The following is a 27,461-nucleotide window of genomic DNA, read 5'->3' on the forward strand; positions in this document are numbered from 1 at the left end:
CCTGCCCAAAGGCACTCAGCTTTCTCACTCTGTGGGCCGTGAAGCCCACTGTACCTTTTCCTGCCGATTTCCTGATTCTACTGCCTCTGCTGCCACCATTTCTCTGCTGCTGCTTCTTGCCATATCTTGCCGTCTCCGGTGTTACAGCTGTCTCTCTCTCTGGGTCTTCTGGGTCTAGGAGGTTCTCAGCATAGGTACCCCAGGTCCAAAGGACACGCTCCACTCCTAGCTCTTCTTCTGTGGTGTTAATGAGGTCCCCCTCTCCACCTCTGGGATGGCTCATTTTTAGCCTAGCAGGATAGCAAGGCTGACCAATCTCCTCACTAGGGTTCCACACACCTTATTTGCATGGTCCCAATTCCCACAAGGGTGCCATGCACCTTATTTATATCATTAGCCAGCTGTCCAATCCCGTTGGTGGGCAACAAACACCTTATTTGCATAGTCCCATCCAATCTTTTGGGAGTTACAAGACCATGGCTAGAAAGGCCATGTAAAAGCAATTCATTGCACCACAGCCTCATTCATGAATTCTCTTAATGGAACAAGGCATGTGAGCATTTGAATTAAGAAGCTCCATTTCCAGTCAGTGGGTGTGTGGAAATTGCACGGCTCTGGGAGCAGGTGACTTGAGTTCTAGTTCTGAATATTAGCCACGAACTCCCTGGAAGACCCCCTGCAAGCTCCTGGCCCTCTCTGGCATTCAGTGCCTCCATTCCCACAAGGAAAAGACTGCCTTTGGTAATTTCTAAGCACCCTTTCAGGAATGACGTTCTGAATTCTCAGTCTTGCTAGCTGGCAAGATTCCATAGCATAATATTTCAGGGCATTAACAGTTTAAGAGACTGGATCTTCATGCTCCAGGTACCCGCTGGCTGTAGACCTTGGGGCAAGTCACATAACACCTCAAATGGGGATGTTAATGGTGCCGACCTCATAGGGTTCTTGGGAGATAAGTTGTATAAAAGTGCAGACTTGGCACACAGTAAATGTTATCTTTTAATGTTTTCTCTATAAATGTTATCTTTTAATGTTTTTATTATACACTTGGTTTAGAGCACTCGTTTTTTTATGGTTTTTTTTTTTTTTTTTTTTTTGGTATTTAAAAAATTTCCCTCCAATATAGATTTGGGTCTGACTGGAGCAGCCTCAGAGGTGGTAGACGGGGAGGGAGTGGCAGGAAGGAGATTGGGAATTTGCGTGCTTTAAAACAAAACCCAGGCGGTTTGGTTCTCCTCCCAGGATGGGCTTTGTGAGGGTGCTTGTCATCACTCTGGAAGAGCAAGAGGTTCCCAGCTGCTTGAGTCACTCAGTTCCTAGTGTCAGGCCCAGCTTCCTGATTTGGAAATCCCCTGCCAGGCCTGGGGTGGCGGGGGTGCCAGGTTAAGGGCCTATCTCCCACCCCTGCCCCTGGGACTTTGAGTCTAGGGTCCCACAAGGGATGGGGATGCTGGGGGGTGGAACCTGGTGAGGTTGCCTTCTGGGTTTAACAGTGAAGTCCTACCCAGTGCATGCAACCCAGGTCTGTGTACCACTAAGTGTCATTTCTCCTGTGTCTACTGTGTGCCAAGCCTTGAACTTCGCTTGTATTATCTCATTTATCCTCATGATCACCTGAGGGTCAGGTACAATTGTTATTCCCATTTTTCAGAGAGGAACCTGAGGCTTAGAGAGGCCTCCTAGGTAATAAGTGGTTGAGCAGGGATTGGAACCCAGTTAGTGCTGGTAATGACTGAAGGTGCTGAGTTTCTGTAAGAAGGTGAGAAAAATCGTGACAATGTAAAGACAACACAGTGCAGTGGAAAGAGCTACAGGACTGGGAACCAAGGTCCTGGGTTCCGATCCTAGTTGTGTTATGCAATGTATGTGGCCTTGGGCAAGTCTTTTTCTACATTAAGACCTCAGTTTACCTGTCTGTCAAACAGGGGATTGTGATCAGTGGTCTCTATAGTCTCTAACATGGTGGAATGTTCTGGAACCATAGCAAGACTTAAAAGGATGGAAGGGATAGGGGTGCTCCTGACTCTGAAGAGAGCGATTTTCACACAACTGGCAACTATTAAGAAAAATTACCCAAGTTAGGAAATGAGGCAAAAAGAAGACTGTGTCATGTTTTTATGTTACGCTAGAACACTGTCTAACGAGCCCACCTAGGAGTCATCGGACATGTTGAGGAATGAAACTATTTGCCCAGTCCTCTAGGGTCAGACATTTTACCAAAATAGTTGAACTAGTTTGAAGACAAAATGCAAATAATTGGAGACCCTTCATTTTTAAAGCAAATTTCAGTGTTGGTGGGCAGGGGGTGGGGGTGGAAAAGACTTGGGTTGTAATTAGGAAGAAACCATCCCGGGAAAAGGCAAATGAGGACGCAGAGGCAAAGAGCAGGAAGAAAAGCAGCATTTGGGCTCTCATGGCTGGAGGTGATACCCGAGAGCAGCTGTGTGAACCCGGTCCAAGATTCCCAAACTTCCTCCCCCCTCCCCCCTCTGCTGACTGACGCTCAGTGGCGCTTTGTTTGGTGTTTGCATTCCTCCCTCTCTTCCTCCCTTCAGAATGCAAAGTATAGATGTACTTATTTTCATAATTACAGTGAACTAGGATTAATATTGTTTTGAGAATCTGACAAAACTTTGAAGAAATTAAGGCACTCTAAACCCGCTGCTGTTGAGCCCGTTCTGACTCAGGGCCACCCCCTGTGTGTCAGAGTAGAACTGTGCTCAGTAGGGGTTTCAATGGCTGGTTTTTCACAAGTAGATCCCCAGGACTTTCTTCAGAGGCACCTTTGGGTAGACTCAAACCTCCAACCTTTCAGTTAGCAGCTAAGCGTTAATCATTTGCACCACCCAGGAAAATCCCTGGTTTAGGCACACACTTGAATAGGTAGGTATATGTGTATGTGTGTGTGTGATCATAGTCCAGTTGATTATCAGGTCTCTCCTTCTGTAAAATGAGGGTGTGTATGAAATAGTTCCCCAGATCCTCTGAGGATGAGGGCCTGTCAATGACTAAGTTTTCAACAGTTCCAATGAGATGAGTCTTTTGCAATAGGTTTTTCATAAAGCTAAATTTACCTAGTTTATAGAGCTGTCCTTTATTCCAAGGTTATGTATGCCCTTCCAATTTCAGAATTAAAACTTGTCCTTTTTTTAAATAAAATGATGGGCTAAAAAAAGAAAAAGTGTTTCCAACCTTAAAGCAAGTTACTGCTCCTTGCCTGTCTGTGAATTCCCATAGCCTATTGGGATCTTCTAGCCCACAAATACTATAGGTAGGGGTAGGCGGCAGGCTCTGGATTTCCCCACTGGGTTTGAATCTTGGCACAGTCACTTACTGAGGTCATCTAACCTCTCTGTGCCTCCTATATTAATTTATTTATCCTAACAAAGGAGATAAAACTCACCTCACTAGGGGAGCTGTGTGAATTAAATAAGGCAATGAATACAAAGCACTTATGTCCAGAGCAGTATGTTTGCAAAAAATGTTAGCAGTAACAGCAATGAGATGGAATGACACAGTGGCTGCAACAATGGGCTCAAACAGAGCAACGCTTGTGAGGATCGCGCAGGACCAGACAGTGTTTCCTTCGGTCGTACATAGGGTCGCTATGAGGCGGGACCGACTCCACAGCACCTAGTAACAACAGCAATAAGGAGTCTGGGTGGTGTAGATGGTAAACACGCTGGACTGCTAACCTTGGCTGCTGACCAAAAGGTTGGTAGTTCCACTCTACTCAGAGGTACCTTGGAAGAAAGGCCTGGCGATCTACTTCTAAAAAAATCAGTCATCAAAAACCCTATGGTTCTACTCTGACACACACGGGGTCACCAAGAGTTGGACTCAATTACGTGGAACCGATTTTAACAGTAATATGATTCATTAAGTGTTCTTTCAGCTCGGAATTTCTTTGGGCCCTGCTAAAAAGAATCCAGGAGAGTCCTGGAAAGGACCCTGGGGACCTGAGCTCTAGCTCTGGTTTAGCTCAAATGCTTACGTGCCTTTTGGCAAGTCCCCTGCCCTCTCTGGCCAGTATCCCCCTAGAAACAGGAAGGGGTTGGGTGGTCGTCTCCGGCTCGGAAAATCATGGTTTCAAGTTGACCCCAGGGGCATGGGATTTCCGGCGCGGGGAGAGTCGCGAGGGGCTGCCCCGGCCCGGCGGCTGGCGACAGGGCTGGGGAAGTCGCTGCCCGAGGTAAACGCCGAGGGGCTGGGCTGCGGAGTGGGGTAACCTGGCGGCCACCAGGCCGGCTCTCAGGTCCCCCTACAACCTCTGGCGGCCGCTGTTTACCCGGCTCCGTCCCATCCCGGCGGCTGCGGGCCCGCCCGGAGGGTGCGGCGTGATTGGGCGCGCTGCCTGTCAATCGCCGGGGGACTTTCCCAGGGGTGGGGCGGCCCGGCCCCCAGTACTTCCTCGTTCACCGGCCCATCTCCCTCCCCCGAGCGGGAGCGCGAGAGGTGCCGCGGCCCCGGAGTTTGCCCCGGGCGGCTCTTCTCCCGAGCTCTCCCACCTCCACCACCCTCTGGTAAGGCGGCCTGGCCGGAGCGGGGAGGGAGGAGGAGACCGGGACCAGGGCCATTCAGAGCCTTGGCAGTGGCCGGGCGTGGAGTGGGGAGGTCAGGCCTGGTGAAGGTGTCCTGGGCCCTGGTGGCTCCGGCGCGCGGGCCTGTTGGGCGGTTGTCTCTCTGGGCCCGGGCCGCACCGAGGATCCCTGCCCCGCGGGAGGTGGTGGGGGGCGCGCGTGCGCACTGAGTGGGCAAGCTCGTCTGGGAACCGCGTGGGGGTGGCGTGTGCGGCGTGCGGACTGGCAGGGACGACGAGCGCTGTGGGCGTGTGTGTCTGTTTACAGTGTGGGACCCTCGTCTACACGGCGTTTGGAAGCAGTGTACACATGTAATGATGAGAGAAATAATAACTTATTGGGCGCTTTCCCACTGCTGATTTAAACGCTTTTCACATATTAAGCTCATTTGTCACATCAATCGTAAAAACAGACTATTATTGTTAATAATTATCCGTATTTTACAGTTGAGAAAACCAAGGCGCTTGGAGATGGGGATCACACAGCTAGTGAGGATTTGAACTCAAGCGTTTGGCTCCAGCGCCCCTGCTATTCTGTTTCTATTGAACATATTTTGCACACTGTTGGAGAAGAAATTTGTGTGTTTGTGCAGGGAAGATGTAGTGAACTTCTGGGATCGATTTCAGGGGTGGGGTTGTGTGTGTGTGACAGAGTGATTGCTTTATACATTAAGTGGGAGTGGATGGGAATTTTGTGCAGCTGGGTGAGAGAGTGTGTATTGGGTGGGGGTGGGGGCTTTTGTGGACGATGCAGAAGAATTAGCAGCGTTCATCCCTGCCCCCCTTGCAGAATGACAGTGCAAGGAAGTCTCTGGAATACTAACCAGGTCTTCAACCTGTTCATTCTGGTTGGACCTCCAGCAGAGAATCTGCATTTCCACCCCAGCTATACTGAATCAGAATCTCCATTTTAGCAAGATCCCCAGCTGATTCTTACGTGAGAATTTGCATTTCCACCCGAGTCTGAATCAGAATCTACATTTTAATAAGACCCTCAGGTGATCCACCCCAGATTCAGAATCTTGTTAAAATGTAGATTCTGATTCAGATTCTGGGGTGGAAATGCAAATTCTCACGTAAGAATCACCTGGGGATCTTGCTAAAATGGAGATTCTGATTCAGTATAGCTGGGGTGGAAATGCAGATTCTCAGCAGGGGGTCAAACCAGAGTGAACCAATTGGAAGCCCTGTTCCTAATGCATCACTTTTATTTCACGGTATCATCAAAATGGGATTTAATCAGCGCTTACTCATTTTCCAGACAGTGGGTGGTGGTGGTGGTGTTAGGTGCTGTCGAGTTGCTTCTGACTCAGCGACCCTATGTGCAACAGAATGAAACACTGCCGGCTCCTGTGCCATCCTCACAGTTGTCGCTATGTTTCAGCCTGTTGTTGCAGCCACTGTGTCAATACAAGTGGTAGAGGGGAATTCAGCATCTGATGAGATGTCAGAAAAAGGGACTCTCAACATTTTTTTTTTACCCCTGACAATGAATGTTACGTTAGGAGGGAGTAGTATTTGTTACTACAAACTCATAGCAACTCTGTGATGTTGTATTAATATCTATATTTTACAGAAAACTGAGGCAGTGAAAAAATCAATAATGAGCAAAATAACAGCTTACATTTATGAACACTTACCATGGTGCTTAAGGTGCCCTGGTGGCGCAGTGGTTAAGCACTCAGCTGCTAACCGAAAGGTTGGCGGTTCCAACCCACCAGCCGCCCTTGGGGAGAAAGATGTGGCAGTCTGTTTCCGTAAAGCCTTGGAAATCCTATGGGGCAGTTCTACTGTCCTACAAGGGTCGCTATGAGTCAGAATCGACGGCAACGGGTAACCATGGTGCTTTATATTTAGTATCTCATTTAATCTTTCCAGCGACCCTAGGAGGTAAGCACTATGAGTAATTCTAATTTTCAGATGAGAAAACTGAGTCCCAAAGAGGTTAAGATTTGCCCCAAACCAGTAAGGCTTGAACCTTGGGGCCTGTGCCCTGTCTGCTGACCAAGTCTGCTGTCCTGGCTGTGTCCTGGGGAAATGAATGTGATTGGGGACTGACACTTCATAGGAGCACTTGATCATGCCCCTCTGGAAGCTGCAACTGTGAGTGTCTTGTGTTGTACATACATCTGTCGTCATGTTTTCCCCCACCCTAGTGACCATTCTCTGGGTGTCCCATGGGTATGGCGTGGCACTCATGCTGAGGGTTGGTGCCTGCCCTTAGATGCCCACACCAGTCCCTTGGGTCCCCAGGAAGCCATGGGGTCAGACTCGTGCCATTACCCTCAGTGCTGCCTGTGACATGGGGCCTGGTTGTCCTGGGTTGGGTAGGGCCGGCCTGATCTGAGCACCACAGAATTGTAGGAGGTTGTCTGCCTCCCTCTCCGACCCACTGGTTACCAGTTTTACTCCTGGGCTCACTGTGATTTAGCCACGCCCCCTGCTTCCCCCACCCCCCAGCATTCCAAGCTTGTTCTAGCCTCACAGCCTTTGTGTCTGCTGTTCCTTCTGACCACTTTTCCCCATGTCTGGTTCCTCCTTATCTCTCAAGTCTCAGCTCAAATGTCACCTCTTCAGAGGGGCCTTCCCTGGCCCTCCTATGCAAAGTAGCCCCTTTTTTCACTTTCTGTCACATTACTGTTTCATTTTTTTGCATAGTATTTATCATGCTCTGAAATAATTTTGCTTATTTTTGAATGACAAAATATATGTAAAGAATTTAGGATCTGGCACATGGTTATCAGTGTGCGTTTGTTGATTGTCTTTTCCTAGAATATAAGGATGAGAGCAGGGACCTCTTTAGTCCTCATGTGTGTACCCATAATAATGGAGATGAGGGTCTGGAGTAAGGTCCAGGGTTTGTTGAGTGAATGAGCCAAATAGAAGAAGCTAGAATAATGGTGCATCTAACAGATGAGGAAACTGAGGCCTAGGGATGGGAAGCGATTGTCCCAGGGTGTTGTGAGAGTCAGCATGAGAACCAGAGCCTGCTGTCTCTCCCCGGCATGGTTTTTCCTGATGGCTTCTTGTGCAGAAGGTACATAGGTGCAGAGGGAACTGGCTATGCCCTCCAGGAACTTGCCGTCAGACATGGAGAAATGTGCTGTGAGCTCTACCTAAAAGGCCTTGATGCCCAGCAGGTGCCAGATGAGTCTGCCCAGCAGTAACTGTGGCAGGAGGGCAGAGCGATTGGGAGGCACCAGGTGATGGTGGTGGTGAGAACTTCTGGAGGGGCGACTTCAAGGCCAGGCCCTAGAAAGATGAGACGTTGAGCAGAGCCTGCAAGTCTTCTGGAATTTAGTAGACTGGGCAGAGGATTTGGGGTGAGGCTCTGTTGGACTGGGGAAGCTGATCAGCTGGGCTGGAAAGACTCTAAAAGGTTTTTTGTTTTTTTTTGTTTTTATTTTACTTTAGGTGAAGGTTTACAGAACAAACAGTTTCTCATTAAACAGTCAGTACCCATATTGTTTTATGACATTGGTTAACAACCCCATGGCATGTCAACCCACTCCCTTCTCAACCTTTTTTTTTTGGTGAAAATATACATAGCCAAAGATACACCATTTCAAAAATCTCTACGTGCACAGTTCGGTGACATTGATTACGTTCTTCCAGTTGTGCTCCTATTCTCACTTTAGATGAAGGTTTACAGAACAAAATAGTTTCTCATTAAACAGTTAGTACACATGTTGCCCTATGACAATGGTTAACAACCACACTACATGTCAACACTATCCTTACTCAACCTTGGGTTCCCTATCACCAGCTTTCCTGTCCACTTCTGCCTTCTAGTCCTTGTCCCTGGACTGCTGTGCTGCATTAGTCCCATTTTGTTTTATGGGGCTGTCCAATCCCCGGCTGAACGGTGAACCTTGGAAGTGACTTCACTACTGAACTAAAAGGGTGTCTGGGGGCCATACTCTCAGGATTTCTCCAGTCACTTTCAGGCCAGTAAAATCTGGTCTTTTTTTTTTGTTAGAATTTTGTCCTATATCCTTCTCCAGCTCTGTCCAGAACCCTTCCAAAAGGTTTTGAATAGCAGTGTTTCCCTGTTGACAGCAGTGGGAAATCATTAGAGCCTTGGTCTCAAGCTTGAGCATGCATCACAGTCACCTGGGGGGCCTTGTTAAACACAGCTTGATGGGCTGTGCCCCCAGGGCTTCGAGGTGATGCTGATGCTGCTAGTCTGGAGGTTGCTTCTTTGAAAACCACTGGTATGGTGCATTGGCGTTGGGCAGACCTGGGTGGGTGCTGCCTCTGCCGCTCTCCAGGCCTCTGCTTCCTCAGCTGTAAGCTCGATGTAATGTCAGTGCCACCTTCTACATTGATGCAAATAATGAGACAGTGAGCATCAAGTACTGAGCACAGGGCTGGCATGGTGTAGGCGCTCAGTAAGTGCCAGCTGCTGCTATTATTAGTGATAATACTAATGAGGATAGCAAAGGGTGTTCAGTAGGAGATGGTTCGGATGACCTGACTTTCTTTGTTTCTGGAGAACTTGCCTTCAACCTTCTACCACTCCCCAGTGCTGCATCTTCTCTGTATTGGTCATCTTTTGCTTTGTCGCAAACATCTCTCCGTCCTTGTTTGGAATAGTGGAAGCTCATATGAGGGAGGGCCTCAGGGTACATCTGGCCTCAATTCCCTCAACGGCACCTAGCCCCCCGGCAAGTGATCGTTCAGCCTCTGGTTGCCCTCCGTGCCCCCCAGAGTCAGAGGGTCCCTCTTTTCTTACTTCATTGTTTTTCCCTCAGCTCATACATGTCTATTCTCCTCAAGACTGCTTTGAGGGACAGTGGTGTGGTGGTGAAGAGAGTGCACACTGGCCTTCAGAAGACCCGGGTTTGCATCCCCTGTGTCACTGCTATTCGTGGGACCTTGGGCAAGTCTCATGCCTTCACCAGCTTTGGTTCTTAAGCTGGAAGATGAAGGAGTTGCACTGGCTGGCATCTTAGGGCATTCTCTTCCGGCTCTCATGCCTCTGTAACTCAGTGACTGCCTGCCCTCTCTTTGGCTCCAGCGGTTCCCAAGCTCTTCCCTCTGGGCCAGGCCTTTCTGTTCCCACCCTCCTGGCTTCTCACTGCTGCTGCTGCACCCCGTCTCCCTGAGGCATCTCGCTGCAGAGTCTGCCCCTCCTGACCATGAACCACTTTGCAGGGACGGTAGCTAGGGGCCCTCAGAGAGTTGCCAGAGGGAAGGCACAGGGAAGCAGGGAGCAACTCCCCTTGCTCTGCGGGGGCGCTAGCGCCCCAACCCCTAGAGTCAGGCCTTGGCAGCCACCATAGCCAGTTGCAGGAAGTTCTGATGTTTTTCTCAATGACTGACCCAGGACAGTCACTCTTTGGATAGGAGTTTATGACTGGCCTGAGAAGCTGGCTCTGTCTGAGGGCTGTCCCCCTCCAAGGACCTCACCATGAGGCTGTTCCTTGAGAGGCAGGAGCTCTGTGTCTTTGAGCACTTACGAAGTGGACAAGCCTGAGAGCAGACTGGGTGTCCGAGGCAGATATGTGGGTGCGTGCGTGTGTATCTGTGTGTGTGTTTATGTGTGTGGGGTGCTGTGGGTGTTGTGTCACCAAAGCGTCATGCTCAGGGGTCAGGGCTGGTATTTTTAGGGTGGCATGGGGGTGCCCTATGAGTCAGGGGCCTTTGGTTTGGTCTCTACCCTCTCTCGAGGGTGCTTGCTCTGCTTTCCACTGGCCCTCAGACCGCTGACGGGCCTGCCTTTGCCTTCACACAGCATTGTCAGTGCTTCCTCCCTGCCCTCTTCTGCCTCTGCATGTGCCATCCCTGGCTGATCCCAACCTCTGGAAAAAGAAGGCAACATGGACCTTCACCAAATATTAGAGAATCGTTCAGATATTGAGGGTAACACACAGACACCTGGGCACCCCCACATCTGGTTTAAGACACCTGAAATTTCTCCCTGATCACTTCCTCCCCTCCAGAAGTAACAAGTGTTTGGAATATAGCATTTATTATTCTTTTGCATTTCTTTATAGTTTTATTATAAATGCAGGCATCCTTAAACAACATGTAGTATTGCTTTGTATGTTTTAAAATGCTGTTTAGATGCTATCATACTGTCAGTATTCTTATGCAGTCTTCTCGCTTTGCTTCGTATTTGTGAGATTCAGCCATGTTTTTATCTCTAGCTCTAGTTCATGCATTTTCACTGCAGTGTAATATTCGTTGGTGTAAACTTGCTACAATGTATTTATTCACTTCATTCTTCATTTAGGAAGCTTCCAGACCTTTGCTGTTACAAACAAGGCATCTTTTTGGCTTTGATCTGTGTAGTCTCCCCCCGTGCAGCTGGTCCCTTCCTGGCCCTTTAACCATCTCTCCTGTTTGGGTAGCACCTTAAGGTTTATAGAGTTCTGTGGTTCCTAGTTGATTCTCACAACATTTCCATGGGGAGAAACAAGGAGAGTGAGACCTGCTCAGGGTCACCGGTGAGGGAGCGGAGCCAAGATCTGAATCGTTAAAGCCTCTTGCCAACATATTTTGTTATAAGGGGGATTCTCAAAACTTGGCATCTTCCCTGTTGGAGGGGATAGTTACAGGGACCAGTGTTGGATAAACCAGCTCCGGGCATGTTGGGGACTGTGGGAAACAGGACAGTCAGTCCCCTTATCCCTCGTGTCCCAAGGTTGGGCCAAGCACCCTTCGTCCTCCCCCCAGCTGACAGTTGAGACATCTCCTCCTGGGCTAAGTGAGGACCAGCTGCTGGGAGAGAAGCTGGCCTTTAAGCATGGAGTATATTCTACCTCTGGATCCTAGGAGCTGAGAGATGTGCATAGGGTGAAGGCCAGTGGATTAGGGGTTGTTGGGGATGGCTTCTCAGCTCTTCTTAGGGGGCTGTTGTCAGCCGGGGAGTTCAGGGATTGGACGAGTGTTGTGGTGCCCATGTCTGGGTTCTGCTTTGTGGATTTGGGAACTGTGTGAACCTGAGCCACGTTCTCCCCTGTTAGGTGTGGCTTCCTCGTCAGCAAGGCGGGTGTACTGCTGGGTGTGGGGGCCCTGGAGGCAGTGGGGTGGAGGCACTTGCTTTCCCTTGCTTACTCCTGAGGGTGGTTATCTAGGGTCTGGCATTCCGGTTCCTGGCTTCCTGAGCTAGATCCTTTCTGGCACGTTCCGGGTTGAAGCTCTCCACAGTTGCCAGCCTTCCACCCACCGAATTCCTGAACTAGAAAACTTGCCCGTGGACTTTCATTTTTTTTTTAAAATCAAATCCTGATAAGTACATAATAAGGAGGTTCTCAGCCCCTGCCCACAGTCCTCTAGCCTTGTGTGGTGCCAGCCTGTCTTGTCCTCCCTGTTGTTCTGACCTTGTCAAACCACTTGAGTTTTTTTTTTTTTTTTTAATCCCTCTTAAAAAAGTCACAGAATAACGCATGCTCCTTGGGGTGTCTCATAACCCCTCTTGGCCTGGACAAACACAGGACTGAACTACCCCTGAGCTTGCTTGCAGCCTGAGATCTTAGCCCTGGGGACTGCGGTGACCAGGGGCATCCTGGGGTTTGGTTTTGTGCAAAGTCATAGACACTGAAGGCAGGGGCTGGGAACTTGGGGGCATGTTCCTGGTAGCAGAGCAGCAGGAGTGGTTTCCACCCCCGAGTTCAGCCCCCTTCTTCACAGGGCAGGGCAGGGCAGGGCAGTGGAAAGAGTGTTAGAGTCTGCCAGATCTAGGCTGAATTATTTGTTCTGCCACTGACCAGCTGTGAGTCCTTAGGCAAGTGACTTAACCTCTCTGAGTCTGTTTCCTCATCTCAACAATAGGAATAATGCTATCTAGCTGAGAGGGTTGGTTTTCTTTCTGGAAAGCGGGGGTGATAACTTTCATTATAGTGAGGTGAAGAGAAGATGAGGTACTGTGCATAATGATGCACCCAGTGCCTGGCAGGTGATAGTGTTTAACAACGGTCTGCTCCTCTCTGGCTTTAGTTAGATGCTCCTTAGTCTTTGCTAATCTCCTGGATGGCAGTGGGCTTGGTAGTCCTCTTTGCAGAGGTTTTAGCCAGCTGATAACCCTCCACCCTACCCCCAGGATGAAATCTGGCTCTGGTGTTTGGCAGGTGGGGTATTGCTTGCTTCCTGGAGGCTAAGTGGCTTGGCAGTGGGGCTCCCATTGTGGGTGAGTGAGGGGAGGGGGGAAGAGGAAGGGTACAGGGAAGGCATGTGCCATGTTTGAGGGACACAGAGTCCTCAGGCTTGGCTGGAGGAGGTAAGGACGGGGCAAAGGACTGTGCATGTCCACCGAGGGTCTTTAACCACTCTTGGGGAGATGACAGCACCACTGGTGGCCCTTGTGGGAGGGCTAATGGTCCAGGAAGTCCACCTGGGTGTTAGGATGGATTGTAGCCTTCTTAAGGTCAGAAGGTTACAGAAGGGGGTGATGATAACTTGCAAATTCTAGAGTATTAGAACTAAAAGGGGCCTTAAAGATTGTCTAGCCCAACCCTCATGTTATAGTATTTTTATTGTTAAAACCCTCACATTTTAAGAAACTGAGGCCTAGTGAGGGGAGGACCCTGGTGTACCTTGTGGGTCAGGGTCAAGAGTAGAACCCAGGATTCCTGAGCCCCAGTTCTTTCTGCTAAACTTTATACCTACAGCCTCTTCGTTGACGATTTAATCACAGAGACTGTTAAGTCCTTGCCTCCTCCTTGGTGAGGCTGCCCAGTGTGGACTCCTTGACTGCCCACTTGAGTAGGTGCCGTGTCCTCATGTCCTCACTGATGTGTGAGCCCAGCGGCCGTCAGGAGGGCGCAGTCTGGTCCTTGATGGGTGATCCTGGGACAAGAGTTTCCCTGACCTTGAAATGGGTGGGGAGGACTGGAGATCATCAAAACAGTCGACTGTGGACAGCGTTTTGCCTAGTTTGCAAGTTGCTGTCATGATGCCTCGCTTCCTCTTATCCCTGGTTGGAATGACAATGGTCCCGTTTTGTAGTTGAGGGAAATGAGGCTCAGATGATTCCAGGTCTTTCATGAGCATGGTGCCTTGGTTCATAGGCTTCTTGTAGCTACATCTCCACTAGCTATGGGTGTTCTTCCCGGTGACCCTTCTTAACTGGGCCAGCAGTCAAACGGTTATTTGCAAGTTGTTAGAAATTAAGTGGAAGCCATGACCTAGCATACTGAGCTGACAGAGGAACCTAGAATACTCCGTTAAAAAGGGAATTTATGGCGGAGAAGCGTTGGCCTTTAAATTAACTGGGCACAGTTGTGGGGCCACCTCAGCCTTTTACTAAACACCTACTGTGTGTGAGGTACTGAGCTAGGTATAATACACTTTACCATTATTTTGGAGATTTTATTATAAAACTAAAAGATGATTCTTGTTAAATCAAATAATGTTGGTGTTGACTGCTGTCATGTCTCAGCCCCCAACTCATGGCAACCCCGTGCACAACCGAACGAAGTGCTGCCCGATCCTGAGCCAACTGTATGATCAGTTGTGTATAAGGCAGTTATGATCCATAGGATTTTCATTGACTAATTTTTGGACATAGATTGCCAGGCCTTTCTTCCTAGTCTGTCTTAGTCTGGAAGCCCTGCTGAAACCTGTTCAGCATCATAACAACACGCAAGCCTCCACTGACAGGTGGTGGCTTTGCATGAGGTACATTGGCTAGGAATTGAACCCAGGTCTCCCTCATGGAAGGCAGGAGTTCTACTACTGAACCACCAGTGCCCATCAAATTAAATAATAAGAACATGTAAAGTAGAAAGTGAGAACTCCCTTCTAACGCATAGGCATATTTCATTTGAGTACTTTAATCTTACACCAACCTTATCAGGTAGGTTCTGTTATTATTTCTATTTTACAGATGAGACAACTGAGGCTCAGAAAAGGTGAGTGACTAGCCCAGTGTCTCCTGGCCTACAGGTGTTGGTCAAGGCTGGTACTAGGGTGAGGCAAGTGCTGGTGAGACCTCAGGCACAGCACTGAAGGAGGTGCTTACTCTCAGGGCTGCACACTTGCACCCTGGGCACCTTGTTTGCCCCTCCCTAGTCCCCAGCCCTGATGAGACCCTTTCTTTCTGCCTCCATGGCTGTATTATCTCCAGTATGTTGGGTCTCCTGTCTTCTCTTGACCTGCTGCTGGCTTTCAAGGTGTGGCTCTCCTTCAAACCTTCCGCCAGTGTTAAGACATCACCCAGTTTCTGTCTAGTCCATGGTCCTCTCTGTACACATGGGGAGACTGAAATTCAGAGAATGGACTGGACTTGCTTATGGCCACCCACGGACAGCCGACAAGAGTAGACACTAGGACAGGCCCCTCTGACCTCCTCTTCTGTGCTCTTTGCTGGAGATCCCTTCCCTTCATGTCTCTGCCACCCCCACCCCCCAGCATCCCTGGCAACCCCTGCCTCTCCTGGGGAAGGTAGACAGCAGTCGCCTTGCCTGCCAATCCCAGCACCAGAGATCTGCCACGGCTTTCCTCCCTGAGGCAGGGAGAACATCACTTCCTCTAGGGTCGCAGGCCCCAGGATGACCAGCAGCATTAAATTGTGCTGATTAGGCCACTGAGCTGGGCCTCAATTTCCTCATCTGTCAAACCTATATCAACCCTGCCATCCTTCCAGGCAGGGGCGGATTAACCAGTAAGTATGGTGCACACAGGTTTAACTGTGTTTACTTACTAATCTGTACTGAACCATTTCACGTGAGTTTCATATCAAAGATGTGGTGAAAAACAGGTGAAATTGTGCACTACAAATGAGTAAGTAAACACGGTTAGCCCCTGTGTAGTACCTTGCTTGTTGGGTAATCCGTCCCTGACTAGGGCTGTTGTGACAATCAGAGGGGAACACAATACTTGGGAAACCAAGGATTTTTCAAATTATGCACATTGATATCATTTTGGGGTCCTGGGAAGCCTCCTCCCCACCACCAGCACATGGCTTATGGCATGACAGTCTTAGACGGGCGAAGCATTTCAGTGTGGAAGCTGGAATTTAAATTTAATTCTGAATCTGGCTTTTTTTCAACCCTATTCTTGGACAGAGGCTGCTATTTGGGCCCATGCTCTGCCCCTTTACCCCCCTCAGCTGCTCTCCGGCCGCTGCATCCTCTCTCTGGGCTGGTGGCTCCTTCAGTTTCAATAGCTTCACTTCCATCTACACGCTCTGTGGTCGCCGCCTGACCTGCCATCTGCCTAGGCCTCTTTCTGCCCCCAGACAGGCCTTTCTGGTTCCGGCGGGCAGCCCCAGGGCCCCTCCGGGGCAGACTGTGGGAGCTTCCCCCCACTCAGCTGAGGTCTTGTTTTGGAAGAAGCTCTAAGCTGGCTGCCTTTTCACCGTCTGTTTGTTTTTGACAAGGGAGGTGGTGTCCCACAGCTGGTGGGTGACCTGCTGATTTGTAGCTTCTCGAACTGGGCCCAGGTAGATCTGAAATCTGGAGCCAGACTCCATAAAGAGGTGGAAAGGGGCCCCTTTGTTTTGCAATGGCATCGCAGATGGGTGGGGTCAGAGGGGAGAATGGAGAGAGAGCAGGGCACTTCCGGCCCTAGCTCCATCCTGACTTTTTGTGTGATCTTGGCCTTTGCTGCTCTGGGCCACGCCTCCGTGCTCTGCTGCTGCTGGTGAGGGGGATCAGATTAGCTAATGCCAAGGGCTCCTGGGCTCTGAACTCCAGATACCACACCATGCAAGGCTAGGGCCAGGGCCCCTTTGTCCCTTTCTGCACACAGCAGGGGAGGAGGATAGGTTGTGAGTAGCTCTCCTGCATGTTGTGTAGGGGGATAAGTGCTGCTGGCTGGCAGGCAGGAGGCTTGGGCTCCGTGGCTGATGCAGCCCTGGTGCGCTGTGTGGCTCTGGGCGAGTCTGTCCCACTCGGGGATGTGGGACCTGCTCGTTACCCTCGGAGAGTCCCTTCCAGCCCTGTCATCCTCTGAATGTATTCCCTGTCCAGGAGAGGGTGAAAAAGCCACAATGACCAGGAAGAGAGTTCTGCCTGCCCTTCAGTCATCCTGGAACTGCCGTGCTGCTGACCATCTGGGCATGAGGTCAGCAGCCGTGGAAATTCCCTGTTTCTCTTTGTGTTTCTTTCTCCCCGAGTGCCAGCCCCCCGTTGGGTGGCACTTCTGACCTCCAGAGAGGGTTTTCTCACGGTAGCTATTACTGCTGGGTTCCCTGTGCCCATGGCCTGGCAGCCTGTGCCCCTTCCCAGCTCTGCCCACCAAGGCTGGAGTAGGGGAGAACAGCCCTGTCTACCCTCTTTTCTGCTTCCACAAGCCCCTGCTGCCTACCCAGTGCTGAGGCCTACTGAGTGTGGTGGCATGGCTAGGAGACGTAGAGATCGAGGTTTCCGTTCCTGGGTCCTGCATCCTGCTCTGTGGCTTGGCCTTACGTCTGGGCGTATCTAAGAGCATGTCTGTCCGGCCCTGATTCTAGAAATACATGGCTTTCCACAGCACCTCTGGTCTGGGTCGTGGTCAGGCTCTCTGTCCCTGATGTTTGAATGTGGCCTCTGGGAGGCAGAGGCAGAGCTGAGGGCTCCTCTGGTCTTTTGAGTCTTTCTGCTCTGAACTAGAGGTTTTTTTGGCCTCCTCTCTGAATGTACCTCAGTAAAGAAGATGGACTCGGTTGCTGCTCTCATGGAGCTTCTAATCTAATGAGTAAGTCAGACATGGGGTAAAAGAATGACCGAAATCATCATGTGATGTCAACTGTGAGTTCCATTTAGGGGAAGCGTAGAACAGTGAACAAATCCCTGGGTGGTGCCGATGGTTAAGTGCTTAGCTGCTAACTGAAAGGTTAGCTATTCGAGTCCACCCAAAGGTACCTCGGAAGAAAGCCTTGGTGATCTACTTCCAAAATATCAGCCCTTGAAAATCCTATGGAGCACAGTTCTGTTTTGACACACGTGGGGTTGCTCTGAGTCAGAATCAACTTGATGGCACCTTGTTTGTTTTAGAGCAGTGAACAGTAACCAGACTGCTGGCTACTACTTGATCACTAAAGGTGGCTACGGCCCCTCCCAGCTCTCAACCTCCCCCAGTTTGTGAAATCATTCAGCGTTCGATAATGGGTCACCTTCCAAGCACCGGACCTGTGCTAGTGACAGGAACCCAGAGACAAGTCAAGCATGCTCCTGCCTGCAGGAAGCTCACAGTCAGTGAGAAAATGCTCACACCAGTCAGATATATCCCATACAGGGTGGGAGGTGCTTTGATGAGCTGAAGGAGGAGCACACAGGAAGCCCCCCTCCAAGTCTGCAAACATTTATGAACACCTTACTGTATGCCAGGCATTGTGCTAAGTGCTTTACCCACACTATCTCTTTAATTCAATGAACACATCAGGGTTTTATTGCTCTGCTGGGTAACATTGACCTTTTAAGTTCAAAACAAGTCACTCCTAAGCTGAGTGATGACTTTTCTGTTGGGCGTGTGGGCAGCTGGCCTTTGCCTGAGCAGAGCCCAGCAGTGTGTGGGTGCCTCCCGCAGTGTGTGTTCATCTTGTCTTTGGAGGGGAAGGGACCCACTTGCTAGAACTTTGTTTTTCTTTCTGGTCTGTGCTGTCCCATAGTAACATAGACTGTCTTGTTATCATGGGACAACATGGATTTTGATAATCAAAATCTTTGTTATTTCTTATGCTGCAGGGCAGGGGAAACAGCCCAGAAGTTACCTGGTAGCCCAGTGTTACTCTCCATATGGACTCGCCCATCTGGCCTGAGTGACGGGGCCTTGTGTCACGGTGTGTGAGTGTAGCCGGGGTTCAAGTCTCAGTCTTCACAGTCAGGCAGAGCCAGATTTGCGTCTTGTCTTTCACAATAAATAATTGTGACTGAGTTACTTAACCTCTCTGAGCCTAAGTTTCTTCCCCTGTAAGTGAGGATGGTATTAGTATGTTTAAGAGTTGTGCAGCTTAGCTGAGAGAATGAATGCATCTGAAGCAGTTAGTGCCTGGCACATAGATGACTAATGAATGATAGCTGTTACTATTAATCATTCTCAGCCCTTTTCTTTCATCAAGCACTGTATGAGTTTGCGGCCTTTGGGGATTCCTGACAGTTTTCGCCTTGAAGGAGGTTTCCGTCCCCAAGTCCTGAGGGCCCCAGGTGGAGGCCTTTGGAGCTCTTTCATGTTGGTGAGCTGTTTGTAGGGCTGCAAGCTGGGACAGTTTTTCAGCCTCAGGTCCTTTGCGTTTACTGTTCTCTCTTCCTGGAATATTCTTCCTCCAGATGTCTGCATGGCTAACTCCGTCAGCTCCTTCTCCCTGAAGCCTTTCCTGAGAGGGCTATTTAAAATTAAAGTCCCCACCTCTCTCTGGTACTGCTTATCCTCCACAGACTTTTTTTGTCCATAGCCTTTTTTACCACTTGAAATACCATCCTCTTTTCCTTGTCCATCCATCCATCCCTGCCTCCCTCCCTCCCTCCCTCCCTCCCTCCCTCCATCCCATCCATCCATCCATCCATCCATCCATCCATCCATCCATCCATCCATCCATCCATCCAATCCATCCATCTGCTTACCACCTCTCTTCCCACTAATGGGGAAATGCTCCATGAGGGATTTCTGTCTGTTTTGTTTGCTGATAATTCCCCAGCACCCAGACTAGTACCCGGCACAGAGTAGATTCTCAATAAATAATTGTTGGATGGATGAATGAACGAATGATAGGAAAGAGAGTCGCTCTATTGGGTCACAGAACTAGGATTCTGAAATCACTTTGCAGGTGGTTTCAAATGAAATAAAGCAATGAAAGTGAACAGATTAATATAAAACATCTGCTGTACAAGTAGGTAAGAGTTTGATGGAAAATTCTTCTGCTCATTAGAACTGGAAGAGACAGATCATCTATGATATGAGGCTGACAGGAGGGTAACATATCAATTCATATATTAAATATTAGGCTTTTTTCTTCTTATTTTTAAAGAAAATAATGTAAATATAGATGGAACTCTGGATTGGATCAAGTTGCTTATTCCTTAGGAGGCAAGCACTTCACTTTAGAGATCACTGATTTAGCTTAAGACTTTCGTTTTACAAATGGGAAGACTGAATTCTCAGATTGCGGAAGGGGCTGTCCAAGGTCCCTCAGTGAGTTAATGGCTAGGCCATTCATTCATTTGGTAAGTGTTTGTTGGGCATCTTCTTCATAGCTAATTCTGGGCCACGCACTAGAGATTCAGTGATGAGCAGAACAGGCAGGGTCCCTGTCTTTCTGGACCCCACAGACAGGACTTGAGCTCCAGTGTTTTGACTCCAACCCAGTGCTCTTCATTGTACCCCACATTGCACCTCACAGTTGATTGCTGTTCCAAAAGAACCAGCAATGCAGTGAGGCTGCTACAACAAACTGATGCCATCTAAGGTTGTATTAACAGAGGCTGAGTGTCCAGATCAAAGCCTGGACTGCTGTGTTCCATTCTGGGTTATGAGGACTGCCTTCTGAGGCACTGACAGACTAGAGCTTGCCCAGAGAGGATGCCTGAATGGCCTGGCCAGCCCCCTGATATACTGCTGTTGTCCTTACAGCCAGGCGGGCACCACGGCAGGGGCTGAGCCACCCCCATGGAAGGGAGAGGACCCTACCGGATCTACGACCCTGGGGGCGGCGCGCCTCCAGGAGAGGCATCCGCAGCTTTTGAGCGCCTAGTGGAGGAGAATTCCCGGCTGAAGGAAAAAATGCAAGGGATAAAGATGTTAGGTAAAGCAGACCCTGCACCCTCCCTGCGAGCCCCCTCCCTGCAGCCTGGGCTGGCATACCTCCCTAAGCCATCCTTTGCCCTCCTGCCCAGCACTGGTGACAGTATTCCCCAGAGCCATGATGACAGGACACAGGGTGCCTTGCGGGACTGAGGAGGAGGAGATAAGTGGGGGAGAGAAAACTAGAAGGCCTGGTTTGTGGGCATGGAACCAGAAGGTCTTCATCTTCCAGAGGCAGCAAGAAATGTGGAGGGCTGGTGTCACCAAGGGAGCCAGGACATGGGCCCCCAGGCAGTAGGGTAGGGAGCAGGGAGCAGAGCCTGGCTTGAAGCGAGATGGGAGTAGGCCCCCTTGATTTCTCTTCTGGCTTTTTGCTTGAGCTGTCCCCACTGCCTAGCACAACCTCACCCACCTCCACATGACTGCATCATCCCCACCCATCAGCCCCCAGTTCAGAGGCCATCTCCTCCCCATGCGAGGTTTCTGTTGATTTCCCATCCAGACAGGGTCTCTCTTTTGTCCAAACTGCTAACACTGTCTGCCTTCCTGCTACCTTCTCTGGTCTCAGGCTTTGGGGAATAGCATAGTTCCTGATTTTCAAAATGCTTTCTCCTTGCTTGACAGATCACTGCTTGGGACCACAGATTGGAGTTGGGGGGCGGGGTTCTCCTTCTCCACTGGCTGGAGAAGGAAAATTGAGGCCTAGAGGGATTGAAGCAATTCACTCCTGGGTGGCTGGCATCATCCAGGGTTTCCACCCCTTAGACACCCCCTGACTCTGGGGACTTAGGCCGTGGGTAGCCCCCAGGTGCCCTGTTGGTAGGCTCAAGAGAGCCCCTGGCTTTCTGTAGAGCTCCATGGCTGGGTATGGAAGGAGTGGGGCAGGGAAAGGGTGCCAGGGGCCAGTTTTCCCTAGATTCTCACCAATCCTATTTTCCCCAATTGGTGGTCCCTCTTCCTTTCTCTGGAAACCCTGGTGGCGCAGTGGTTAAGAGCTACGACTGCTAACCAAAAGATCGGCAGTTAGAATGCACCAGGCCCTCTTTGGAGACCCTATGGGGCAGTTCTACTCTGTCCTACAGGGTCGCTATGAGTTGGAATCGACTCAGTATGGCAACAGGGTTTTGTTTTTTTTTTTTTTCATTTTCTTTCTCTGACTTGCTTCTAGTGGTGAGTAGGAATGGTACTTATACCACTCAGCCCTCAAAGCAATGGTAGGAGCGAAGTCCAGGGCCTGAAGCCTCTGAAGCTCGGCAGAAGCAGGCTTCAGGGCATGGTAGAGTTAAGAAAATCCTTTTTGCTCCTCCCTTCCCCCATTGTCTCTCCAGGGGAGCTTTTGGAGGAATCACAGATGGAAGCGTCCAGACTCCGGCAGAAGGCAGAGGAGCTGGTCAAGGACAGTGAGCTGCTCCAGCAACCCTCTTCCTCCTTGGCCTCGTTTGATCACCTGGCTGAGCTCACAGGTACAAGGGGAACCTTTCCCTATGCCCCCAAACTGCCTAAACCCTTAACAGTGGACCTCGTTCTTATTCTGAAACCCACAGCTCCCTTGTTTACCCTTAGGCCACAGACCTCCTCCCATTCATTTTTTTTGGCTACAGCATCCCTCAGAAAGTCAGATTTGGAAGGGACTTCAAAATAATCTTGTCCAAAAGTGGCTGGTGACTTGCTACCCCTGAGGCCCTGGCTGACATAACTAATGGATCACAATCCACTCAGCCCTGATGTGGCCGCAGGACCTTTAGCAGCATATTATTCAACAAATAGTTAATGAGCAACTAATGTGTGCCAGGTATAGTGCTCCAGGCAGCTACTTTCAGCCACTCCGTTGAAAGCTCTCTGGTCCAGCCCCACCTTCCATTTTACAATTGGGGTGGCTGAGGCCTGGGGAAGACTCTGGACTTGCCTGTTATCCCACCACAGTGTATTTCAGATGTAATGTCACATACACTTCATAGTAAAGGAAAGCATTGGCTGTGACTAAGGGTTAAAGTCCTGTGTGTGGCCGTTGTGCACTTACTCTGGCATGTCTGCAAGTCTAGGGCAAGGTCTGGGACGAGGGAAAAAGAGGTCCCCACCCATGGAGCTCAGATGCTTCGTGCTCTAGCCCCACTTATGGTCTTGGCCCAGGCCACATGGTGGACAGCCTTCCATTTGGCTGGTGGTTACCTTTGCTCAACGGATAGGTGGAGGTCAGGAATGATCTCAGAGTCCCACTATGCTGCAGTTGATGGGTATGTCCAGCCTCCACCTGTCCATTCAGCAGCGTCCCTGCTGGGTACCAGGCCCACTCTGAGAGTGAAATGTGGAGCTCCCCTCAAGGGGCTCCCTGTGACAAGAGCCCCAGGAAGTCAGGGAGGGAGAGCTGAATTTGAGAATAGGTTTTACAATTTCTGGTCGTGTAATTGTGGGCAAGCTGGTGACCATCCCAAACCTCAGTTTCTTTACCTTTAAACTGGGGGTACAGGGCTGTCACAAGAACTGGCTGAAATAAGAGATAAAAAACACTTTGTAAATTGTAAATCATCACCCTTATCGTTGAGGCAGGTCCAAGGTAGCAAGGAACAGTGGCCACTTTGGATTTTCCCAGTAAGTCCAGGGAAGAAGTCTTTCTGTTCCCATCATCAAGGGCCAGTCATCCTTCCAGGCCCTGGTGGGACCACCTTCCATTTTCCCAGACTCTTGTGGGAAACTGTCTGGGAACTCTTCTGGCCAGGGCTCTCCTAAGGGGGCGGTATGTGGGCTTCTCCTCGTAGCCTGCTGCTCATCCTCGTCCTTTCTCTCTTGATTCTTTAGGAAAGGACACAAATGTCCCAGCACCTCCCGCTGACGGTGCACACCCCAGTGACAAGCCAGAGCCGGTCCCAAAACCTCCATCCAGTGTAAGTTGCATTTGGAATCATGGCTGCAGGTTGCCTGGACCTCAAGGTCCTGCTGATCTACAAGAATGTGAAGAATGAGGGTTGAGGTCAAGCAACCTGGGTTCTGACTTGGTGGGTGATATTGGGCAAGTCAGTCTCAATCTCTCTAGGGCCTCAGTTTCCCTATTTTCAAATGAAGGTCATGGTTAAAGCTTACCAGGAAGACCTGATATGCAAAGGAATCCCTCCCGTTTATTAAGCTGCATAATGTTAAGTATGTAGTGACTGTGCATAGTGCTGGGAGAAGAGATGGACATGACACGGAGCTCACATTCTCAAAGAGGGCTCAGAAACAGTCTTCATTAGATGTGGCTTGGGAAGTTTCGCTTGGTATCCTAGGTGTCTTAGTTATCTAGTGCTGCTATAACAGAAATACCACAAATGGGTGGCTTTAACCAACAGAAATTTGTCTTCTCACAGTTTAGAAGGCTAGAAGTACGAATTCAGGGTGCCAGCTTTAGGGGAAGGCTTTCTGTCTCTGTCTGCTTTGGGGGAAGATCCTTGCCTCTTTTGAGCTTCTGCTCCTGGGGGATCTTCATGTGGTTTGGCATTTCTCTTTCCCCATCTCTGCTTCCTTGTTTAATCTCTTTATATCTTCAAAGAGATTGACTCGACACACCCAACGCTAATACTATCTCATTAACATAACAAAGAACCCTTTCCCAAATGAGATTATAACCATAGGTATAGGGGTTAAGATTTAGAACACCTATTTTGGGGGGACACAATTCAGTCTAACACCAGGGTTGGAGGGGACCCAAAGGATCATCTAGTTTAGCATCTTCAATCTGCAGATAAGTCCAGAGAGAGAAGGGCACTTTCCAAGGTCATGCAGGTAACTGGGAAAATGTGGAGGTGAAAGGCAGACTTTTTAGGGTCCAAAGGGCAGGGCCAACACCCAGACTTAGGTTCTTGGAGGCCATGAGGCTCAACTAGAAGCTGAACACAGAATTCCTCCCATCCATCCTGCCTCTTCCTGGGATTAGGGAAGGCTGAAATGGTCTTTGTAGAACAGGTTTAATAGGAATCCCAGATTCAGCTGCCAGTTTAGCCTGTCGGTTGGTTGTAGAGTCAGTGAATTCTACTTGGAGTGGTAGAGATACAAAAGTCTGGGATTCCTCGGCCACTCAGGATTTGGCTGTATCCTAAGAAAGTCTCTCCAAATTTGTTGAAGTATCTGGGATTTTTCTCAGATCAGTTCTCTGGGGCTGGGAGATGGCAAGGCCGGCAAAAGACCATGCTTGGTGGTGGCCGTCATAACTGCTGTCTAGGCGACCAGTTGGAGACATGGGCCTGTGAGATAGTTCTGGTGCAATAGCAAGAACTCTGGGTTTGCAGTCCTTTGGTTTATCCCCTCCTTATATATTTGCTTAACAATTTGACCTCAGTTTCCTCATTTGTCTAAAGGGGACAAAACCCTCTGACCCCTCCCATGGGTTGCCTTGGGAAATAATGGAGTTTGTGAAAATGCTAAGTACAAGGTCTTTTTAAAGAAAATGCAGTCCTAAAGTGTTAGGGAATTCAAAGTCAGTTAGTCCAAGATCGCTGTTTAACAGATGAGGAAACTGGGCAGAGAAGGGACGTGACCTTAGATCATGCAGTGAGTTATAGCAGGCTGTGGGGACCTTGCTTTGTGGTCTCATATGAAGTGATGTGTGAAGTCCCCTGTGAGCTCAGCCTAGGCCATCTCCCCTTTGCACAGAGCAGGCCACAGGGACAAACTGGGGACAAGAAGAGGTTTTCTGTCCTTCCATTCTCTGCCCCTCCCTGCTCCCAGCTTCAGTCTCCTGAGGAGAGACCAAGGTGTTTTCTCTTAGGCAGTCCCTAACTCACTTTCTTCACAGGGCACTTCCTCTGAATTTGAAGTCGTCCCTGCTGAGGAGCAGAATTCTCCACCAGAGAGTGGTGGCAGCACCAGGAACACAATGGTGAGTGGATGGGCAGGGCCCTGGGTCCTGTCCTGCCCGTGTGAGAGGCACAGGGCCCACTCAGATTCCTTGGGGACCCTGGAGTCATTTGGGACACACGAGGGCTGGAACGAGAGGGTGCGTCTCGCTTTCATATGCAAATCCCAGGCTGGTGACTTCCCCAACTCAGGCCAAACGGGCCCCTGGCCATTGTGAAAGCCTGGGCACTTTGCCAGCCCTGTTGGCCTCTGCCGAGCACCGGGCACCTCCACACACACTGTGACTCAGTCCTGTGGGCCTCAAGGCTTCTGGCCTGAGTGGAGTAGAAGAGGTCAGAAAGGCCCAGGGTGGTTTAAGGCAGGTGATTTATCCTTTTGTACAGACTCTCGGTTCCTCTCAGTCTCCCCTCCAGGGCACGCAGGTAGGAGGTTAAACCTTCTACTTATACACACGTGTGCGCACACACAAACACTGTCAGCTCTGGGTGTCCACCCAGCATCCTCATTCCACACCTTACCACACTTGCACCTTTATCTCAACTGTAGCTTCCTTCTGCTGCTACCTCTCAAAATGGCAGGCTTATTGGAGAATCTTTCTGAGGTCTTAAAGTCTGCCTTTTCCTCCTTCTCCCTCCCCTCTTGGAGATATTTTGTTGTTAGTCAAGCAGTACATGGCCTAGCCCTTTTCTGATACCTTGGAGCCCCACTGCCTCATCCCACAAAGGATTCAGGTGGCAGACATTGCCCTTGTACTCACTGATTGCTTCTTGTAGCTCTGAATCCACAGAGCAGTATCCCCGTCAAGTAGCTGTCCAGATTATACTAGCAAGCCTTCAGTGACGACTAGCATGCCTTGAGCTCACCAGGCAGCTCAGAGTATTAGAAGGGTTTTCTGTGTTTTGTCTCCTGAGATCTGTCCCTGAGGGCTCTGAGAAGCTGGCTGAGGAGGCAGGACCCCCTGCTAGAAGGTCTCTCTATGGCCTTGGACCAGTAACTTTATCTGGTTAATACCTTCCTCCTTAGCCTCTCCAATATGCCTAGCCTAGGCTGAGCAAAGAGAAGACAGCATCCCTGCCTTGTGGGAGGTTGTAGGCCAGTGGGAGAAATCAGACACGTGAAATAATCCATGAGCTTTACAGAGCAGCATTGGCCACCTTGATGCCTGTGTGGAAAGAGGCAGCAGGGAAATAAATGCAGAATTGAATAAGTAGCATTATTTCCTGATAGAATGAGGTGCTAACAATGTTAAGTGGGCACTAGCTCAATGCCAAGTTGTGATTAGAGGTCACTTCCATTGCTACAGTGGGAGGTCAGTGTGGCAGAGCACTGGATCGTGAGTCAGGAAACCTGTGTTCTAGCCCTAGCTCTGCCTGATTCGTGGGTGACTGGGCAAGTTCCTTCTTCCCTATACCTCGGTTTACCAGCTTGAACCGTGAGGCCCCCCGTAGCTCTGGTGGCCTGTGATTCCCACAGATTTTGAGGGCAGGCCCCCTGGGGGAGGTGAAATGTGGGTGGGGCCTGGAGGATGCACAAGGTTTGCAGAGGCAGAGAGGACACTGGGGGACGAAGCTCGAGGAGGCCTGGGGTGGGGAGGTGGGGAGCCCAGCCAGATGCCTCCTCAGGTGGGATCGGGTGCTGTGGGGCCTCACATGCCAGGCAGGGGAGCTGGGCTTGACACAGTCTGTGTGAGGCACCACCGCGGGTCCTTGGGCACCGTGTTGGCGTAACAAAGGCGGTGTCTTCAGGAGGAGTCGTTCTGGACAGAGGAGAGTGAGTGTACTACCTTGCCCCCGCTGTGCCTCATTTCCTTACTTATATGTTTACTAAACGGGGATTTTTGAAGTCTCTAGAGCCGTGATTCTTAACCTGTTTTGAGTCTTCGGCCCTCTCAGAAGCTGATGAATGCATGGGCCATTCCCCAGAAGACACCCACTTACACATAAAATTCAGACAGTTTTGGTCCCTGCGTGGCTTTCCGGTTAAGAATCCCTGAGCTAAAGAAGTAGTGCTGTATATATAGTACTCTGCCTTTTCTGGGCTCACTGCTTTCCTGTGTTTATTCATCCCCATAAGAACCCTGTGAAGTAGAAGGGAGAGAAGAGGGGTATGTACGTGTAGCAGATGAGGACATTGAGGCCCAGGGGATGAGTGATTTACCCACAAGCCCTGAGTGAGGCCCAGAGTGTGGGAAGATGGTGGCTCCCACTGCTGTTAAGCCAGACAGTGGCCTGGAAGCCCTGGGTCCTGCCCTGTGAGTCAGCCCCAGACAGGAAACCTGCATAACTGGAGAATTTCCCTGGGCTGAGCTGGGACCAGAGCGGGAAACTGATCATGAGGAATGGGGAAGCACAGGGAGAATGGACTGGCAGTGCCTACCCAGGCCTTAGTG

General features: G+C 50.0%; 1 protein-coding gene across 5 annotated transcripts in view; it reads left to right on the forward strand.

Moving 5' to 3' along the window:
* Positions 1-4,417: 4,417 nt before the first annotated feature.
* Positions 4,418-27,461, forward strand: part of LOC101345515 (TNFAIP3-interacting protein 1) — a 31,076-nt gene continuing 8,032 nt past the window's right edge. For 2 of the 5 annotated variants that reach the window (XM_023726609.1, XM_023726612.1), the window contains exons 1-5: positions 4,418-4,523; positions 20,075-20,246; positions 21,574-21,708; positions 23,042-23,127; positions 25,011-25,094. In XM_023726609.1, the coding sequence (XP_023582377.1) occupies positions 20,111-20,246; positions 21,574-21,708; positions 23,042-23,127; positions 25,011-25,094 (441 nt within the window). In that variant the 5' untranslated portion in view covers positions 4,418-4,523; positions 20,075-20,110. Of the gene's footprint in view, positions 4,524-6,352; positions 6,683-20,074; positions 20,247-21,573; positions 21,709-23,041; positions 23,128-25,010; positions 25,095-27,461 lie in introns of those variants that run through there. The other 3 variants (XM_023726611.1, XM_023726610.1, XM_023726613.1) reach the window with 3 other exon arrangements.

This window comes from Trichechus manatus, unplaced genomic scaffold (assembly GCF_000243295.1).
Source record: "Trichechus manatus latirostris isolate Lorelei unplaced genomic scaffold, TriManLat1.0 scaffold00011, whole genome shotgun sequence".
In the NCBI taxonomy this organism is placed as follows: domain Eukaryota; kingdom Metazoa; phylum Chordata; class Mammalia; order Sirenia; family Trichechidae; genus Trichechus; species Trichechus manatus.